The sequence below is a fragment of the Aquarana catesbeiana genome, linkage group LG04, assembly GCF_042186555.1.
Source record: "Aquarana catesbeiana isolate 2022-GZ linkage group LG04, ASM4218655v1, whole genome shotgun sequence".
Taxonomy (NCBI): domain Eukaryota; kingdom Metazoa; phylum Chordata; class Amphibia; order Anura; family Ranidae; genus Aquarana; species Aquarana catesbeiana.
Window position 1 is genome coordinate 636,709,849 of NC_133327.1, and position 17,317 is coordinate 636,727,165.

Genomic DNA, 17,317 nt, shown 5'->3' on the forward strand with positions numbered 1-17,317 from the left:
TGTTGGTTTTAGCAGTTAGTAAATCGTTAGTGAGTTTTAGTAAGGTAGTTTCCGTGGAGTGCTGCGAGCGAAAGCCAGACTGTAAGGGGTCAAGAAGGTTATTTTCATTGAGGTAGGAGCTAAGACGGTTGTAGACTAAGCGTTCTAGAAGTTTAGCGGTGAATGGGAGTAGTAGTACATCGTATCCCAACCCATTTACCTAGGAAAAAAAATGTCAATGTACCCCATACTCATTCACATAGGGTGGGGGGCCGGGATTTGGAGGCCCCCTTATTAAAGGGGACTCCCGGATTCCGATAAGCCCCCGCCCGCAGACCCCGATAACCAACAGCCAGGGACAACATGGGGACATTAACATGGGGACGAGGTGCTTTGGGGTGGGGGGCCGCAGGGCGCCCCCGCCCCAAGGCACCCACTCCCCCATGTTGAGGGCATGCATCCTGGTACAGTTCAGGAGGGGGGGGGCGCTCGCTCGTCCCCACCCCTTTTCCTGACCGGCCGGGCTGCGTGCTTGGATAAGGGTCTGCTATGGATTTGGGGGGGACGAAAAAAACGGCGTAGGGGGTTCACCTTAAAATCCATACCAGACCCAAGGGCCTGGTATGCTCTTGGAGGGGAAACCCATGCCGGTTTTTTATTTAAAATTTGGCACGGAGTTCCCCCTCAAGATCATCTGAGCACAAGTCGCATGCCAAAGTCGGATCATGCGAGACGGCGATCCGACTTTGATCCATCTTCAATGATAGTCAATGGACTGAAGTAGGATCAAAGTTGGACCAAAGTAGTACAGGGAGCATTTTCAAAGTCAGACCGACTTGTGTCGGACCAGTTAAGACGGCTCCCATAGGGAAACATTGAATTTCACACGTCATGCGACATGAGCTCCCAATGTCGGAGCGTTTGTCGCACTGGGGTGAACCCAGCCTGAAACCTGGAAGCTGATTGGTTTCTATGCACAGCTGCACCAGATTCTGTGTGCACCAGTTTTACTAAATCTCCACCAATGTGTGCATGAGTAGGAATGACATCATCCGTGGCCAGCTAATCGAGATGGCTGAGGACTCCAGGACTGGAAGAAGACCGGGAGAAGATGTGTCGGTGGTGACAACAGAGCAACAAGGGGGGACACAGACATCGCTTCACTGAAGGAGGCACTTTGGAAGGTAAGTGAGGCGCATACATGCAAATCATAGTGAGGGTCCTGGGCGTCCCAAATGCATTAGCTTCCACTTTAGTTTCATGTTTTTAAAAAAAATATGGTTTGGGGATATAGAGGGGTCGTTGGTGAATGTACAGGTTCTATTGTTCTTTATACAGTATAAGTGCATGTATAATTTTGGCTCATCTATTTCAAAATAGAGGCTGATTTATTACACTGTATGCATTAAAAGGCTGTTAATCCATAATAATCCAGCACATTATAGAAGATAGATCCATTACAGCTACTCCGATTATAAAATCCATCAATTCTTGTTATTCTTATTATTATGAGTACGAAGAATCACAGCTTGATACAAAATGTGAATGTAGATCTTTATATCAAGTTCAACATAAAATGTCAAATAATAATAACGGCAATATATCATATTCTGTAAATACTTCTGCTTGTAAGACAAAATAATATTTAATGCCTTCGAGCTAAGGTAGTTGTGTGCCGGGAAGGATTTCTTCCTTGGTTGGTTTAATTTCCATGGCTGATCTACAATCAGAGAAAATAGTACAAATCACACACTGAATATCTAGGGGAAGAACATTTTTGGTTGGCCCCATTCTCCCTTTAATCCCTGGATTGCTATATGGGAGAATGGAAGTGATAATCTAAATAGTCACTCATGGCCTGCAGAGATTGCACTTTTTCTGATTTGTCACAATGCATGCTAGAAGGTTTGTCTTCGGGACTACACCGCAGCTGACTGTGAGCCAAACGCTTGGCTCTTGTTTGCGGCACAATATTCCCGTGCAAAATACCCATACCCCGGTAAACTAATGGCTAAAACATTTACCCCAACACTTGCAGTTTACAACTTTCAATGCTGCTGGACCCTGCTCCCTCAGTGATGCTTCCCTGAACTTCTGGTCTTTACAGGAAAGAGTTAACTGGACAGCGCAGTCTGGAGCCAGTCTGCAAGCTCCAGACTGCGCTGTCCAGTTAACTCTTTCCTGGCAAGAATGGCAAGGAGTAGTGGAGTTTGGGGCTGTGTGTTTCTATTGATACGCACAGTGTAGGGAGACAGATGGTGCCAAGGGAAAGGAGTAACACGAGTGCCTGTAGGTGTGGATTGCAGAGCTTGTGGCTAGAATTGTAGGATCAGTGGGTCAGGTAGAACCTCAGGTCAGGACCCTAGATGATGCCAGATAGATCAGCCGGGGTTAAAGGGGCACTCCAACAGGATTGCAGGTTCAGGATGAATGGCTTACCGGAGCTCCCTGCAGGCTTGAGACAGGAGCACACTGTGTTCACTGGAGCTGGGATGAGGGGCAGCCAGCGCAGGTACTCAGAAGTAACGGAAGCCAAACAGGAGACAGAAGCATAGTCAGAAGGATAGCCAGAGTCAGCATCGAGTGGGCAGCGAGGTACCAAGGCATCAGACAGGAGCGAGGTCAGGAGTAAGCCGATGTCAGGGACTGATGACCAGAAGCATAAACGGATCCAAGGTCAGGTCAGTAGCAAGCCAGGTCAGCAACGAATATCATGCAGGATTCAAGCAGGGCACAACGAAAAAGCTAAAGTCCAGTGAGCAGGAGTCTGAGCACCCTTCAATTTGGCCATCTGGCCTCAATGGAGGCTGTGGACGTGCTTACGTTAGTGTGCACGTGCGCTCGCATACCTGCGAATACGTGTTTGCATATGCATGATTCTATGGGAAATAGTATGCGCATGTGTGTGCGTCCGCCGTGTCACAGCAGCTTCCTGACAGGTTGCTTGGGCTTTCTTGAGCAATTTGAGCACATTGATCTTTTTAGCTATCTGTAAGGGGGTAATTCTTCCTCAAGTGTAAGGAGCATTTTTCCCACTGACCATCACACTAATGTATCATAAGTTGTAGCTATACTGCAGTTGTGACGAAACATGGGTGTCAGGCCACTGCCCTTTTCACCAACTCGTGGCAAAGGACTGGTTGACTTCACACCACACTTTGCAACAATGTTACTCTTCACTGCACAACGATTTTCCGGCTTGTGGGACCAAAAACCTAGGTGCCAAAAGATGGAGAGTGGTTGTCACTGGGTTTAGTTAAAGCGGAGTTCCCACTTTAAAAAATTTTTTTTTTTTAGGATGCATATTTTTTTTTCTTCAAGGCTTATTTAGAGCACTCATTTGTGTGATTAATCGGCGCTCGATTGCTGATTTCATAGAGGAATATATCTTATATTCCTCTTTCGTGGCAGTTTCCATAGTGCTTGTGGGCATGTGGAGGCCACAAGCACTATCTTCCGGACTCTGGTGCAGCTGAGCGACCAGCATGCATCGCCCGTTCCCGCGCATATGCAGTATGTACGGCGCAGCACCACACACTTCTGATGTTGCCATCACAACGGGTGGCGGCGGTGGAAGTGCCCGCCCCTGTTGTGATGGCAACAAAGCCCTCAGCGCTGCCCATTGACTCCTGGGAAAGGATGACAGACCTCTCCCAGGAGCACTAGCGTGCATGGGAGCCGAGGGAAATGACCTCAGGCGCCTTGGAGAGGAAGAGGCCGATTACGAGGGTTTGTTTGGTATGATATTCCCAATTTAAATATATACTTAATATTAATGTGCCTTGGTCCTGTTTGATTTTATGAATTGTGAGTAGATTCTTTGAAATAATGAATGAGGCAGAGGTCTCTGAAAGGTCGCGTCTGGCCATGAATGGCTTTTACGATACCCATTAGTCCTAGGTAGACATTTTACGGCACGCTGTGTTCTCCTAATGGGTTTAATTGCCCCACAAACCATGGGTGACAACTGAAGGATTTTTCTGACTGTTTTACCATGGGTCAGAGGGAAGTGATATATATATCTCCAAACTTAACTCGAGAATGAGGGACATTTCAGGGAGATAGTGACCTGTGGCGCACTTTGCGTGCAGCAGCAGAAAGTGGGTGTGGACAAAATGGTAGTGGGAGGGGCTTAAGGGCCATGGTTAAGGAAATCCTGGGCTTCCTTGTACCTATAAAATATGGTTTGATTGCTGTGCCACAAGCTGGGGTCTCCAGCCAAGCAACCCTTAGGGAGAGATTGGAGAGAGGGAAGGATCACTGTTATATGGAAGGAAGGATCACTGTGCTCTATGGAAGGAGGGATCACTATGATACATGGAAGGCAGGAAGGAAGGATCACTAAGGATCACTATTTCATATGAAAGGCAGGAAGGATCACTAAGGCACATGGAAGGCAGGAAGTAAGGATCACTAAGGCACATGGAAGGAAGGAAGAGCGAGAGGGGTGACTTCAGTCACAGGCTTTCACTCATCCGAGGCTAGCTGTTCTCCCAAGGCTCAGGAAGTGACACTGTGTACGCTGCTTCAAAATTCCCACCCACATAACCCCTTCACAGCCACAGGATTGGCTGCACACTGGGGTTTGTGGGCGGATACAGGAGGAGATGAGGATGGTCTAGCCTACCTCCCCTCCCATTCTGTAGAGCGGGTAAACGGTTGAGCCAACAAGCAGGTGAGAGGGCAGGGGAGGTGGGGGAGACTGTGCAGCCAACACTGACAGGCTGAGTCAAGTGCCAGCACTTGTTCTGGCACTGGGCTCCGCTGCGGGATTCAGCCCGGATTCGCAGGACACCATGATTTGCTTGAAATCCCAGGACAGTCCCGGCGAATCCGGGACGTTTGGGAGGTATGGTGATAATCTATAGATATTTATGGTTAGCAGAAATTAACATACATCCTGCCAGAACCTCAATTAGATCATTTTGAGCTCTGCTAAAGACTTGTGTACTGGTGTCTGCTGTCCCTAAATTGAGATTACAGGCTCTTTGAAATTTAACTAAGTTAAAAGGCTATAGAGGTGCACTCCTAGCTGCTGCAATGTGTACTGTTCTACAAAATTATCATGGCTGACCTATGATTCGTAAACAACATGGCCGCCAGACACGGCTTTTTGTGTGCCCAGTACGTGATATCATTGCAATGGTAATTTTTAGTAGGGGTTCCTTGAGACAGGAAAGATATTTCAAGGGTTCCTCTGTGTTGAAAAGGTTGAGAAAGGCTGCTTTAAGCCTTTACAAATGAAAAGGAGTAGTGGTAGTGCCCACAACAACCAATAAAAGGCCATCTCTCTGCTCTCTCCGCCTATCAGCATGATCCTTCTCAGCATGTGATTGAAGATCAGGTGCCGCCACTCTTATTCCCAGTCTAGGTTCTTTTGTGCAGGGTATTTGAAAGAAAACTAAATTGTCAAATGAAGGTGAAAACTACTTATACTAGTTGCATTTGATAACGCATTTGCTTCTTTGAATAAATACAAAACTGCATTTATTGTAGATGTTTTTTTAAATCTCTCATGTAGCCCTTATCTAGTCTAATCAGGCCACCATTATACATTCTGTGTGTTTACAGTGATCATCAGAGTATTAAAAAGTACAAATCTCTTTTTTTCTTCCAGCTTTGTTTCCTGGATCTTCGTGTTCTTTGTCAACGCAGTTCCTCCTGCAGGATCACATGGCGGCACACTACCGAAATCTCCATTCTGCAAAAGGTACAAGGGATTCTGGGAAATCCTAAAATGTATCTAAAGCCAAGAATGTGTTTTGTTTGTTTTTTTTTTTTTTAGTTTTAGATAGAGAAGAGAGTATAAAACTTGTGTCTTTTTTTCCATTTCTGTCTCATTGGGGATATTAATATTGATGTCTTCTCTGGAAAACACAACTGGAAGTTTAATAAGTTGTCACCTGAACAGGTGTGCTGGAAGATTTCCTCTTCCCCCGATATCTGATAACTAAACATGTTATCAACTTTTGGCTTTAGATCCACGTTAAAGCTGATGTTTAACCATTTTAGCCCCGGAAGGATTTACCCCCTTAATGACCAGGCCATTTTTTGCGATACTGCGTCGCTTTAACCGACAATTGTGCGGTCATGCGACGTTGTACACAAACAAAATGTACGTCCTTTTTTTCCCCACAAAAGGAGCTTTCTTTTGGTGGTATTTGATCACCTCTACGGTTTTTAATTGTTTGCGCTATATGCAAAAAAAGACCGGCAATTTTGAAAAAAACAAAACAATATTTTTTACTTTTTGCTTTAATAAATATCCCCAAAAAAAATAAAAAAACAAATTTCTATATCAGTTTAGGCCAATATGTATTCCTGTACATATTTTTGGTAATAAAATCGCAATAAGCAGATATTGATTGGTTTGCGCAAAAAGTATAGCGTCTACAAAAAAAGGAAATAGATTTATGGCATTTTTTTACTAGTAATGATGTGATCGGCGATTTTTAGCGGGACTGCGACATTGCGGCGGACGGATCGGACACTTTTGACAATTTTTTTGCGACCAAAGACAGTTATACAGCGATCAATGCTAAAATAGCCACTGATTACTGTAAAATTGACACTGGCAGGGAAGGGGTTAACACTAGGGGACGATCAAGGGGTTAACTGTTCCCTAGGGAGGTGTTTCTAACTGTGGAGGGAGTGGACTGATTGGGGGTAGAGAGAGATCGCTGTTCCTAATCACCAGGAACAGACGATCACTCTGTACCTCCCTATCAGACCGGGGATCTGTTTGTATACGTTGACAGATCCCCGTTCTGTCTCTATGTGAAATGATCGCAGGTGGCCGGCGGACAATGCTATTAAAGCGGCCGACGTACACCTACAGCGATTTGCGCAGCAGAGCCAACCTGCCGCAGTATAATGATGGTGGTTGGTCGGCAAGCGGTTAATCTGCTTATATTTTACCGTGCCACGTTCATCTTTCCCCCACCATCAACAAACTAATTCAATTTTTAAATACAATCTTCCATTTTCATGACATACTTTGATTTAGACCCGGTGATAAGATATAATAATAATATACAGTAAAACCTTGGATTGTGAGCTTAATTCGTTCCAGAAACATGCTTGTAATCCAAAGCACTCTTATATTAAAGCAAATTTCCCCATGAGAAATAATGGAAACTCAAATGATTTGTTCCCCAGCCATTTATTCATTAATCCTTCAGTTTATAGTCCATATAAAAAGATTATAGCAATGTGACAAGTTGTGTAACCATAAAATGTCCATCCACAAATGGAAGCCTCCACAAGGGAATTAGAAGCAAAATCCAGCAGGAGCTCCAGAGTATAAAAGAGAAGAGAGGCGCCTCTAAGTGTAGCAATATGGTTACATTTAATGAAGGTACAACATTTAGCAACTCACATGGTTGATGATTAAAAGAGGAGGATGGTCTATCTATGTGGACAGCTGCATGCATACCTACCGTAGATGTGCCTGTTTTAATCATCAACCATGTGAGTTGTTAAATGTTGTACCTTCATTAAATGTAACCATATTGCTACACCTAGAGGCGCCTCTCCTCTCTTTTACACTCAGTTATGACATGACATTACTTCATGTAAGGCCATGTCAAGACATCAAGACATCAAGACATCAAGAAATCGCTTGTATATCAAGTCAATATTTATAAAAAAAAAGTTTTGCTTGTCTTGCAAAATGCTCTCAAACCAAGTTACTCTCAAACCAAGGTTTTACTGTAAAAAAAAAAAAAAAAAGCCTAAAAATGGTAGTTCTGGCCATTGCAGTGTACAGTACAGCTTGCATATTTTCCCAAATCCTTTAAATTATTAAAGCTAATTTTTAAAGCTCAAGACATGAAATATGAACAAAGCATATCCTTCTATAGTGTGTATTTGTCTCAGTTAAAGTGGATGTAAACCTGAATTTTTTTTTTTTCTATATCATACTGTAGAGTATAAGATTTCCTATAATTTGAGCCCAGTCTTGCCACAAAGGGTTAATCCAGCTCTGAGCAATCCTCTTTTATTGTTCAGTGAGATAAAACTTGACAAACGGAGAAAAACTTTGTCAAATCCTCCCCCTTGCTGTGAGTGACAGGTGATTTACATCTCTCGTGCACTAGCCTAAGACATGCATTATTTTTTAATTCCCTCCCCCACTCCTTTCTTCAGCAGCTCTGCAAGGATTGGCTGTTCCACACCTCAGCATGATTGGGCATGCTGAAGTCATGTGGTTACTTTCCTGTCTTTTCACTGGATGTTAGAGATCATAGCAGAAGTTCAGTGTAAGAAATACACAGGAGAAAATACATACTGACAAGGGGAGTGTAGAGGTGGGTGGGGAGTCTACTGACATCACGACTCCACCCACCGAGCTCCAGACAACAGACCCGCCCACAGAATCTGCAGTTTTTCGGGTCTCATAACAGACAGAGGGGAGACATTTGACATGTAAAGATACCTGCAGGAGGCATGTATATCCTTATAGATAACCCCTATGGCAATAGTTTAGAAAGGATGACATTGGGTTTACATCCATTTTAAGAGCACTAAGTGTCATTTCTGGCCGCTGCTTGGTTCCTCTGCTATCTGCCTGAATCACTTATGACAGGGGGTGTCCCTTCCCTCCAATTGGCTCTCAGAGGTCTCCTCACTGAGCTTTGCATAGTGTAACTTCAGCCTCCTGCTTTCTGAAAGCACAGGAAAGCTTTATAAATTCTGCACTTGGAATGGTTGTAGAGAAGAGATGGCTACAGATAAACAGGTACAACTTATGTAGAAGGATCACTTGAGGCCAGTCACTTCACTGTGTATATGGAAGCTATACAGCCACTTTAATCTTCGTATAGTTTGCCTTTTTTGGTTCTTCCATCCCCCTTTCATTTAAACAGGCTAATGCAATAAAACCTTTCCATTTTCATGACATATCTTTTTTTCAGACCTAGTGATAACATCACTGGGTCTCAGTGCTTCTCTATGCAATGCAAACAGATCATGGCTGATGGGAGGGGCTGGAACATCGCTTCCTGAAAACATCACAGCACCCTGCTTCAGTACTTCTCTCAAGAGTCCTCAGCCCTGGTGAAAGCAATGAAGTTATGTAAATCTAAAAATGCTTTGATGGTTGGATGTCAGTCTAGAAAAGTAGGCGTTGTTGGGCAGGCTGCATTTGCATGCTGACCACCATAGGTAACACCCACATGTGATGCTGAGATGATTGAAAGAACTGAAATCCAATGAATGAAAGGGGACAGGAACAGTCAGAATCAGGGTTGCCTGTGGTGCTCCCACTCTTGATTCCTCTCTAGACCCCCTCAGAGATTGCAGACATGGTACAGGAGGTGATCAGAGGCTGCAGAGACATGGTACAGGAGGTGATCAGAGGCTGCAGAGACATGGTACAGGAGGTGATCAGAGGCTGCAGAGACATGGTACAGGAGGTGATCAGAGGCTGCAGAGACATGGTACAGGAGGTGATCAGAGGCTGCGGAGACATGGTACAGGAGGTGATCAGAGGCTGCAGAGACATGGTACAGGAAGTGATCAGAGGCTGCAGAGACATGGTACAGGAGGTGATCAGAGGCTGCAGAGACATGGTACAGGAGGTGATCAGAGGCTGCAGAGACATGGTACAGGAAGTGATCAGAGGCTGCAGAGACATTGTACAGGAGGTGATTAGAGGCTGCGGAGACATGGTACAGGAGGTGATTAGAGGCTGCAGAGACATGGTACAGGAGGTGATCAGAGGCTGCAGAGACATTGTACAGGAGGTGATCAGAGGCTGTAGAGACATGGTACACCTTCATATATACCCCCTAGTAGTATCCTCCTATTCTCCATTCAACCACCTACATAGTAGAGTCCAGGGGTGTAACTAGAAATAGCAGGGCCCCATAGCAAAATGTTGTATGGGGCCCCCCTGTAAACCCCCCCCCCACAGCTGCCCTAGTGTCAATACAGCGTGACCTGTGCCCCATACAGTGTGACCTGTGCCCCATACAGCCTGGTCTGCCTGTGCACCATACAGCCCCACCTATGCAGAGGAAGAGGCAAGCCACCCGGATCAGCAGAGAGCGGGATTGTCCGCTGTGATAGCTTTAATTTGAATTTCCTGTCTTCCCGGGGCTCATCGTCACATAGCCCCACCTCTTGGCCCAACGCCTTTGATGATGTCACATGTCCCGCATTGGATCAGCGTTCTGTCTATCAAAGGCACCGGGCCAAAAGGTGGAGCTATGTGACATGAGCCCCGGGAACACTGGAAGTTCTAATGAAAGCTCTTACATCGGGCAATTCAGCTCTCTGCTGATACAGACAGCTCGCCTCTTCCTTTCCTCTCTCTTCCCCTGGCTGGGAGACTGTGCCCGCGGTGCTCTTATCCTCACTGGGCCCCACTCGGCTGCAGCGCCCGCATGGGTCGCTATGGTGGTGGTTACGCCCCTGGTAGAGTCCTTCTCTGTCCCCCTTCATCTCCACATCGGTTACAGTATCCTCTGCCCCTTCACCTCCCACAGTAGTGTTTGCCCTCCTCTGCCTGCCCGTGCCCCCTTTACATTACCAATTTCACATGTGCAGTGAGAGCTACTGAGTCAGTGTGGCACTGGCACTGCTGGGAGCAGGTATGAGTTGACCACTGAAGCCACAAGGAGAAGTGATGTGTCCAAAGAACCTTCCTGACTCCATGCAGTCAGCCCCCTCTCCTCCCCCCCTAAGTTGATGTCAAAGTCCAGCATTGGTCGCAGGCAGGCAGCCCAGTGTGGTGAGGTAAAGACGGTCACAGGGCGGACATAGTAATGAGGGAGCTTCTTCTCTCCAACAGGTGCCCCTCACTCTCTCACACAGACACTCACCCAAGTTTCAGTCAGTGTCGGGCTGCCCCCTGTCAGTGTCCCCGGTGATCCAGCCCTCAGCTCCCATATCTGAGCCTCCCACCCCCGCCACTCCGATCAATAAGTAGAGCAAGGCACACCTGTGGGTGATGCACATGTCCGCTTTCCAGCACAATACCAGACAGGATACAGAAAAAGACCCAGCGAGAGGACTCAAAGGAGAGAGTTACTGGCTGCGGCGAATCTTCTATTCAAACAATGGTGCCGCATCACTGCGCATGCGCTCGCCCAGTCGAAAATAGGCAAGATTTCCCGAGCCTGGCAGGCTTCGGGATGGCGCATGACCAGTAGCACTGTCAGCCCACAGCCATCATTTTTACTGGCAACGCTGCCTGTAACAGGCATTCACGGGCAGCCCGAAAATGGGCTGAAATTCATGAGCTGCCCGTAAATTAACGGGCGGTTGGCAACACTGGTCAGAATGGGTAGAAAAGATCTCCAGGTAAGAAATAAGATGGGATCTATCAGACTTGATGCAGCTTCTAGTGCACACTGGGGGAGATTTACTAAAACTGGTGCACACAAAATCTGGTGCAGCTGTGCATAGTAACCAATAAGCTTCTAGGTCTTGGGCTCCATTCACACTGTGCGACTTGTCATACAACTTTGGACATTAAAGTTGCATGACAAGTCACACACCATGTTTTTCAATGAGTACTGTTCATATCTATTCAACTTAAAGTCGCAGTGATATCAAAGTAGTTCATGCACTACTTTGGTCCGGCTTTCATGTGACCAGTGGCGGCTGGTGAAGTTTTAGGATGGGGGGGACCAGACCCGCCCTTCCTTTTTGACCCCTCACACTTCTCACAAGCCCCACCCCTTATAGAATCCACCCACTCCGTCCCTTGTATTTCACTTGCTTCCACCCATAGTGTCAGGAGTTTACAGCCCCAGGATCACAGGACAGAATATACAGCCCAGCCTCACAGATCAGGGTATATAGCGCAGCATTACAGATCAGGGTATATAGCTCAGCACTACAGATCAGGAGATATAGCTCAGCCTCAAAGATCAGGGTATATAGCTCAGCATTACAGATCAGGGTATATAGCTCAGCATTACAGATCAGGAGATATAGCTCAGCCTCACAGATCAGGGTATATAGCTCAGCATTACAGATCAGGGTATATAGCTCAGCATTACAGATCAGGGTATATAGCTCAGCATTACAGATCAGGGTATATAGCTCAGCCTCACAGATCAGGGTATATAGCTCAGCCTCACAGATCAGGGTATATAGCTCAGCCTCACAGATCAGGGTATATAGCTCAGCCTCACAGATCAGAGTATATAGCTCAGCATTACAGATCAGGGTATTTATCTCACTCAGCATTACCGATCAGCGTATATAGCTCAGCCTCACAGATCAGGGTATATAGCTCAGCCTCCCAGATCAGGGTATATAGCTCAGCATTACAGATCAGGGTATATAGCTCAGCATTACAGATCAGGGTATATAGCTCAGCATTACAGATCAGGGTATATAGCTCAGCATTACAGATCAGGGCATATAGCTTAGCCTCACAGATCAGGGTATATAGCTCAGAATTACAGATCAGTGTATATAGCTCAGAATTACAGATCATGGTATATAGCTCAGAATTATACATCAGTGTAAGTAGCTCAGAATTACAGAATTATAGATCAGTGTAAATAGCTCAGAATTACAGATCAGGGTATATATACAACTTACAGACACAAAGTCAAGAGTCTGAACTAAAAAAAAGGTAGTTACAAATATCTAAATAACCAGTCATGTTCCAGCAGTGGCTGTTATAAAAGGAATACTTTCCCAATTGCAGTCCCACTGGAAAGAGAAGCAAGCGATAGTGGGAAAAAGAAGAGTTAAGAACCAGGCAGAGGAGGGTGAAAACATACATTGATATACAAGATACGTATATCAAGCAGAGAAAATGTCAGGGGAGATGTGGACAGCATAGCACAATAGGCAGGGAAACACCAAATGAACCAGAGAAAGCAAAATCAGATCCATGCCTAGCCCCCTGTCCAACAGTGGCAGCTGTCAGCTCCCCCCCCTGCCCGCAGCGGGTGACTGATAACCTCCCCGCCCGCGGTGAGTGACTGACAACCCCCAACCGGACCACGGTGCGGGACAGAGAAAGCCCCCCCAGCCCATCGGGCAGCTAGCAGTAAGGCATCTACCCAATCTAGGGTTGAGGTTGGGGCTGGGGCTGTGGTCTCCTCTTCGGATGCAGGAATTGGCTCCAGTGTCTGCTCCTCCCGCGTCTCCTCTCTGTTCTCCAAAGCACTAGGCATCCAATAGGATCACCTGACACTTTGGACAATCGGGAAACAGGTCTCACAGACCTGCCTCCTGATTGGCGGGGAGGAACGTTAGTGTGAGAATAGGTGCAGAGCCCATCCTATTTTAAAGCCTATTAGAGCCTCTGGCTCTAATCACGTGCTTTAAAATACACCCCCCCACACACACCTAGCCCCACCATAGTAATTCATGCGCCCGGCATCCTGAAAGGGGCCAGGCGCATGGATAGGGAGGGTGGTGGAGGTGTCCGAGGGGCAGCGCCCGTACGCTCACAATGCACGGGCCGCCACTGAATGTGACTTGAGGGCCATAGACTTCAATGTTAACCCTCTTACATCGCATGAAAGTCGCATCTAAATGTTTTATATGTGACCGTTTTGTCCAACTTTGGAGGTACACCCTGGTTGTTAAAGAGTTGTAAAGGCAGAAGGTTCTATGCATTAAAGGAGAAGTCCAGCCTGAGCTCATCGGGCTGGGCTTCTCCTATGGGTCACAGGAGTGCAATTCGTTTTGCACTCCTCTGACCCGTTTTCAGCAAAAAGCGAACTGAATTGCGCTCTCTGCTGATGTCACCAATATCAGTCCAGGAACCGCATCATTCTGATTCTGGGAGTCTGGATCCGCCAGGTGCCTGCAGTGATAAGCGTCTCAGCCTCTCAGCGTTCCGCTCCCCGCCCCTCCACAGATCAGCGCTCCAGTGAGCGTGGAGGAGCAGAGCGGAGAGATGCTGATTGACAGGCAGCAGTTCTCTGCTCTGGGAGAGAACCGAGCCATCGGCGATGTTCAGTGGCTTGGTTCTCAGTGAAGAGGCGGCGGAGGACAGATGCAGCATTCACCTAGGTAAGTATGATTATGGGATAAAAAAAAAAAAAAATCCCATACTTTTCTTTTAAGTGTAGCGCTGGTAGATTTCTAATCTACTGCTGACAGGTAAATCTAATGGGTTACTTGTTAGGTGAAGTTAGATTTGCCTCTGTTCCAGCTTGGCTGAGTTGCGTGTAGTTCCACACTGCGCCGGTGGGTGTCGTTGTCACCATGGGCTGGTGTTGGAAAGGCAACGTGTTGAAGTGTATGAGTGCTCCTCTGTTCCGGAGACAACTCGGTGGAGGTGGTTCTCCGAGTTGCATTCTGGGAGAGGGTATTTATGGGACAGACGCCATGTTTAGGGGTTCGTTTTCAGCCACCTGCTGGCCCTGCTGGACGACAGGTATGCGTTAGGAGTACCACCTCGTGGTCCTCTGATCCGGAGGCCCACGTCGCTGCAGCGTGTGGGTGGGCCCAGAAGCTTGTCTGGGGCCTACCACAGCGGCAGAGGAATCGTCCTGGGCTGTCTATCCTGTGTGAAGAAGCTGGACAACTGAGGAGATCCCAGGGGAGGACCCGTCATGGAAGGATCATGCAGAGTGTTGGTCTGGAGAGGGGCCTGGTGACTCGGTTGGAAGACGTATCCTGAAGTAGTCTTACTGCATAGTACTGCCGGGTTGGCTTAAAGGTTCAAGTGCTGTGTCTGATATTCACCGTAAACCATTACATCCTGTGGCAGAGGATCGTACGGGTTTTGCTCCAAACAAGTCTGTGGCAGAGACTTTTGTTCGTGCTACGTACTGGCTGCTAGGCGGGTGAGAGAAACCTATCCAGGTGGGCAAAGATTGAATCCCACAAGGGGAGTACATTCAGTTACAAGCGTTCAATTCCTAATGATGTGCCAAAGAATACTAAGAAAAGGTATTTGAGCTTCCCTGCAATTTTCCTTCTACCTCTTTCCTGCTACTTCCTTTATTACCTGTTCATTAAAGCATTGGAAAATATACTCAAGTGTCTGGTGCCTACATTGTCCGGAGGTAAACTCAACGGGACCCTAGACCCGGTGCCGGTGAAATAGAGGTGGCAAAAGTGAAGGTAACAGCCCGTTTTAAACCAGCAGCTCCACCGTGAGTTAGTGCTACATAAGATAAAAAACTTCTGTGTGCAGCAGCCTCCCTAATACTTACCTGAGCACATCTCTATCCATTGATGTCCACGAGTGCCTCGACCGTCTTGGACTCTCCCTACTGATTGGCTGAGGCAAAGCAGCGGCGCTATTGGCTCCCACGGCTGTCAATCAAAGTCAGTTAGCCAATCAGGAGAGAGAGGGGCAGGGCCAAACAGCAGCTCTGTATCTGAATGGACACACGGGGCTGCGGCTCAGCTCAGGTGCCCCCAAAGCAAGCTGCTTACTGTAGGGACACTCCACGGGAGGCAGGGGCCAATAGCAGCAAACCTGAGAACAGGAGGATCCGGGCTGCCCTGTGCAAAACCACTGCATAGAGAAGGTGAGTTTAACATGTTTATTATTAAAAAAAACAAAATAATGAGACTTTACAATCACTTTAAAGAGCCAGCACCCACCGCCATCCTTAACAACCAGTAAACAACATGGTTGTCAGGGAGCAAGCATCTGCCAGAGTCCTTAACAAATATGGTGTGCCTCCAAAGTCGGACAAAACTTGTTAAAGTGGAGTTCCACTCATGAAAGTAATTTTACATAAATCTGCAGCAAATAACATAACAAATGACATTTGGAGAAATTTTTTTTTTTTTACTTTCCTTTTAATCCCTGTTGCTATGTGGTCCCTTCTAATCTTCCCCTTCCTCACCGCCGCTCCTGACGTCACTTCCCTTGGCTCCTCTGCTTGCTACTGCTCCTAGGAGATGTGTGTCATCATTTCCCAGGAGTCAGTGGGCAGCGCCGAGGGCTTTGTTGCCATCACAATGGGGCGGGCACTTCCGAAGCTGACGCCCATTGTGATGGCAACCTGTATAGTTTACAGCGCCACCACGTGTTATTACTGCGTGAGAATGGGCGGTGCATGCTGGGAATACAGCAGTGTATACAGCAGCGGATACATCGCTGTATCCTGGAAGAATATGCTTGTTGGTTCACATGCCCACAAGCAATATGGGAACCCACTGACTGATAACTCCGATTCATAGCTGCTGATAAATAAATGGAGGGGAGGGACCACCCGGGTGACACCCCTCTTATGATGTCATTGTCGGGTACAGACCTTTTTTTCTTTGTTTGGGTCGACGGCCGGCATTCATCGTGAACGAAGTGAGAAGCTGATTACTATGCACAGCTCCACCAGATTCTGGGTGCTCCAGTTTTAGTACATCTCCCCCAGTGTGAGAAGCTCACAGTGTGTGCCGAAATCAGAGTAAGCAATTTCAGTACAGGAGAGGTGCAAAGCTGAAGAGAAGGCCGGAGTTCAGCTTTACATAATAGTAGATACATATGTCAGAGAAAGTATAAAATCAATAAGTCATCCAGGGAGCGATGATAAAATAATTATGAATTAGGCTTTATGTGCATTCCAAATCACCCATCTCTCACATCTATCTAATAATATATTTAAACTCTTCCTGTTCTCATGTCAGTCGGTTTGCAGATTTATCGGGCTTTGATTTTTAGCGGTGTGTAATACCCCTGATACACCGCGGACATGCGCTTTCTTGTTATAACAGACATCATGAAATAAGAATTGTCTGATGAGGGATCTTTAGTTTTCAGCAATGTCAGTTTTTTGTTATGATACCGCGAACTGTCAGGGTGGATCAGTATTCTACTGTGTTGGTTTACATTAGTGGATTCATTTAGGCTCCGTTCACATCTTAGCGTTCCCAATCGTGGGAGGAATCGCCACGATTCTGCCCACGATCCCAAATCAAGGCAAATCGTAGGAGGCCTGTGCGATCCCCGTCACTTCCAATGGCACCCTGATTGCGGTGCAATTTTGGCACGACTGTCGCCTGACGAATCGTGGTAAAACCACGCAAACAGAACGCCTGTCACCCAAAAGAAGTTCTTGTACTTCGATCGGGGGGCATTGGAAGTGACGGGGATCGCACGGGCGTCCCGCGATTTGCCATGATACAGGATCGCGGGCAGAACGCCAAGATGTGAATGGAGCCTTAAGGTTTGTACTGGTTTGATTCCAGGGTTAGGCAGTTACTCCATGTAAAGAGCTAAATACACAGATAACATACACTCAATTAAATAAAAATAAAAAAAGTTTGCGCTAGGTGCATGTGATGTAAAACTCAATAAATGTTGTGAAATAATGTTACCGTGATGGAAGTCCTGCTGCTGAGCACTATAACCCCGATATAAGGGCAAGAAACAGTAAATACATATAAAAGACAGTGC

The 17,317-nt window shown here is 46.6% G+C and overlaps 1 protein-coding gene across 2 annotated transcripts in view; it reads left to right on the plus strand.

The window, feature by feature from the left end:
• Nucleotides 1–17,317, plus strand: part of LOC141140867 (spermatogenesis-associated protein 7 homolog) — a 381,599-nt gene that overhangs the window by 78,568 nt on the left and 285,714 nt on the right. For both annotated transcript variants that reach the window (XM_073628391.1, XM_073628392.1), the window contains exon 3: nucleotides 5,597–5,689. In XM_073628391.1, coding sequence (XP_073484492.1) covers nucleotides 5,597–5,689 — 93 coding nt within the window. The remainder of the gene's footprint in view (nucleotides 1–5,596; nucleotides 5,690–17,317) is intronic.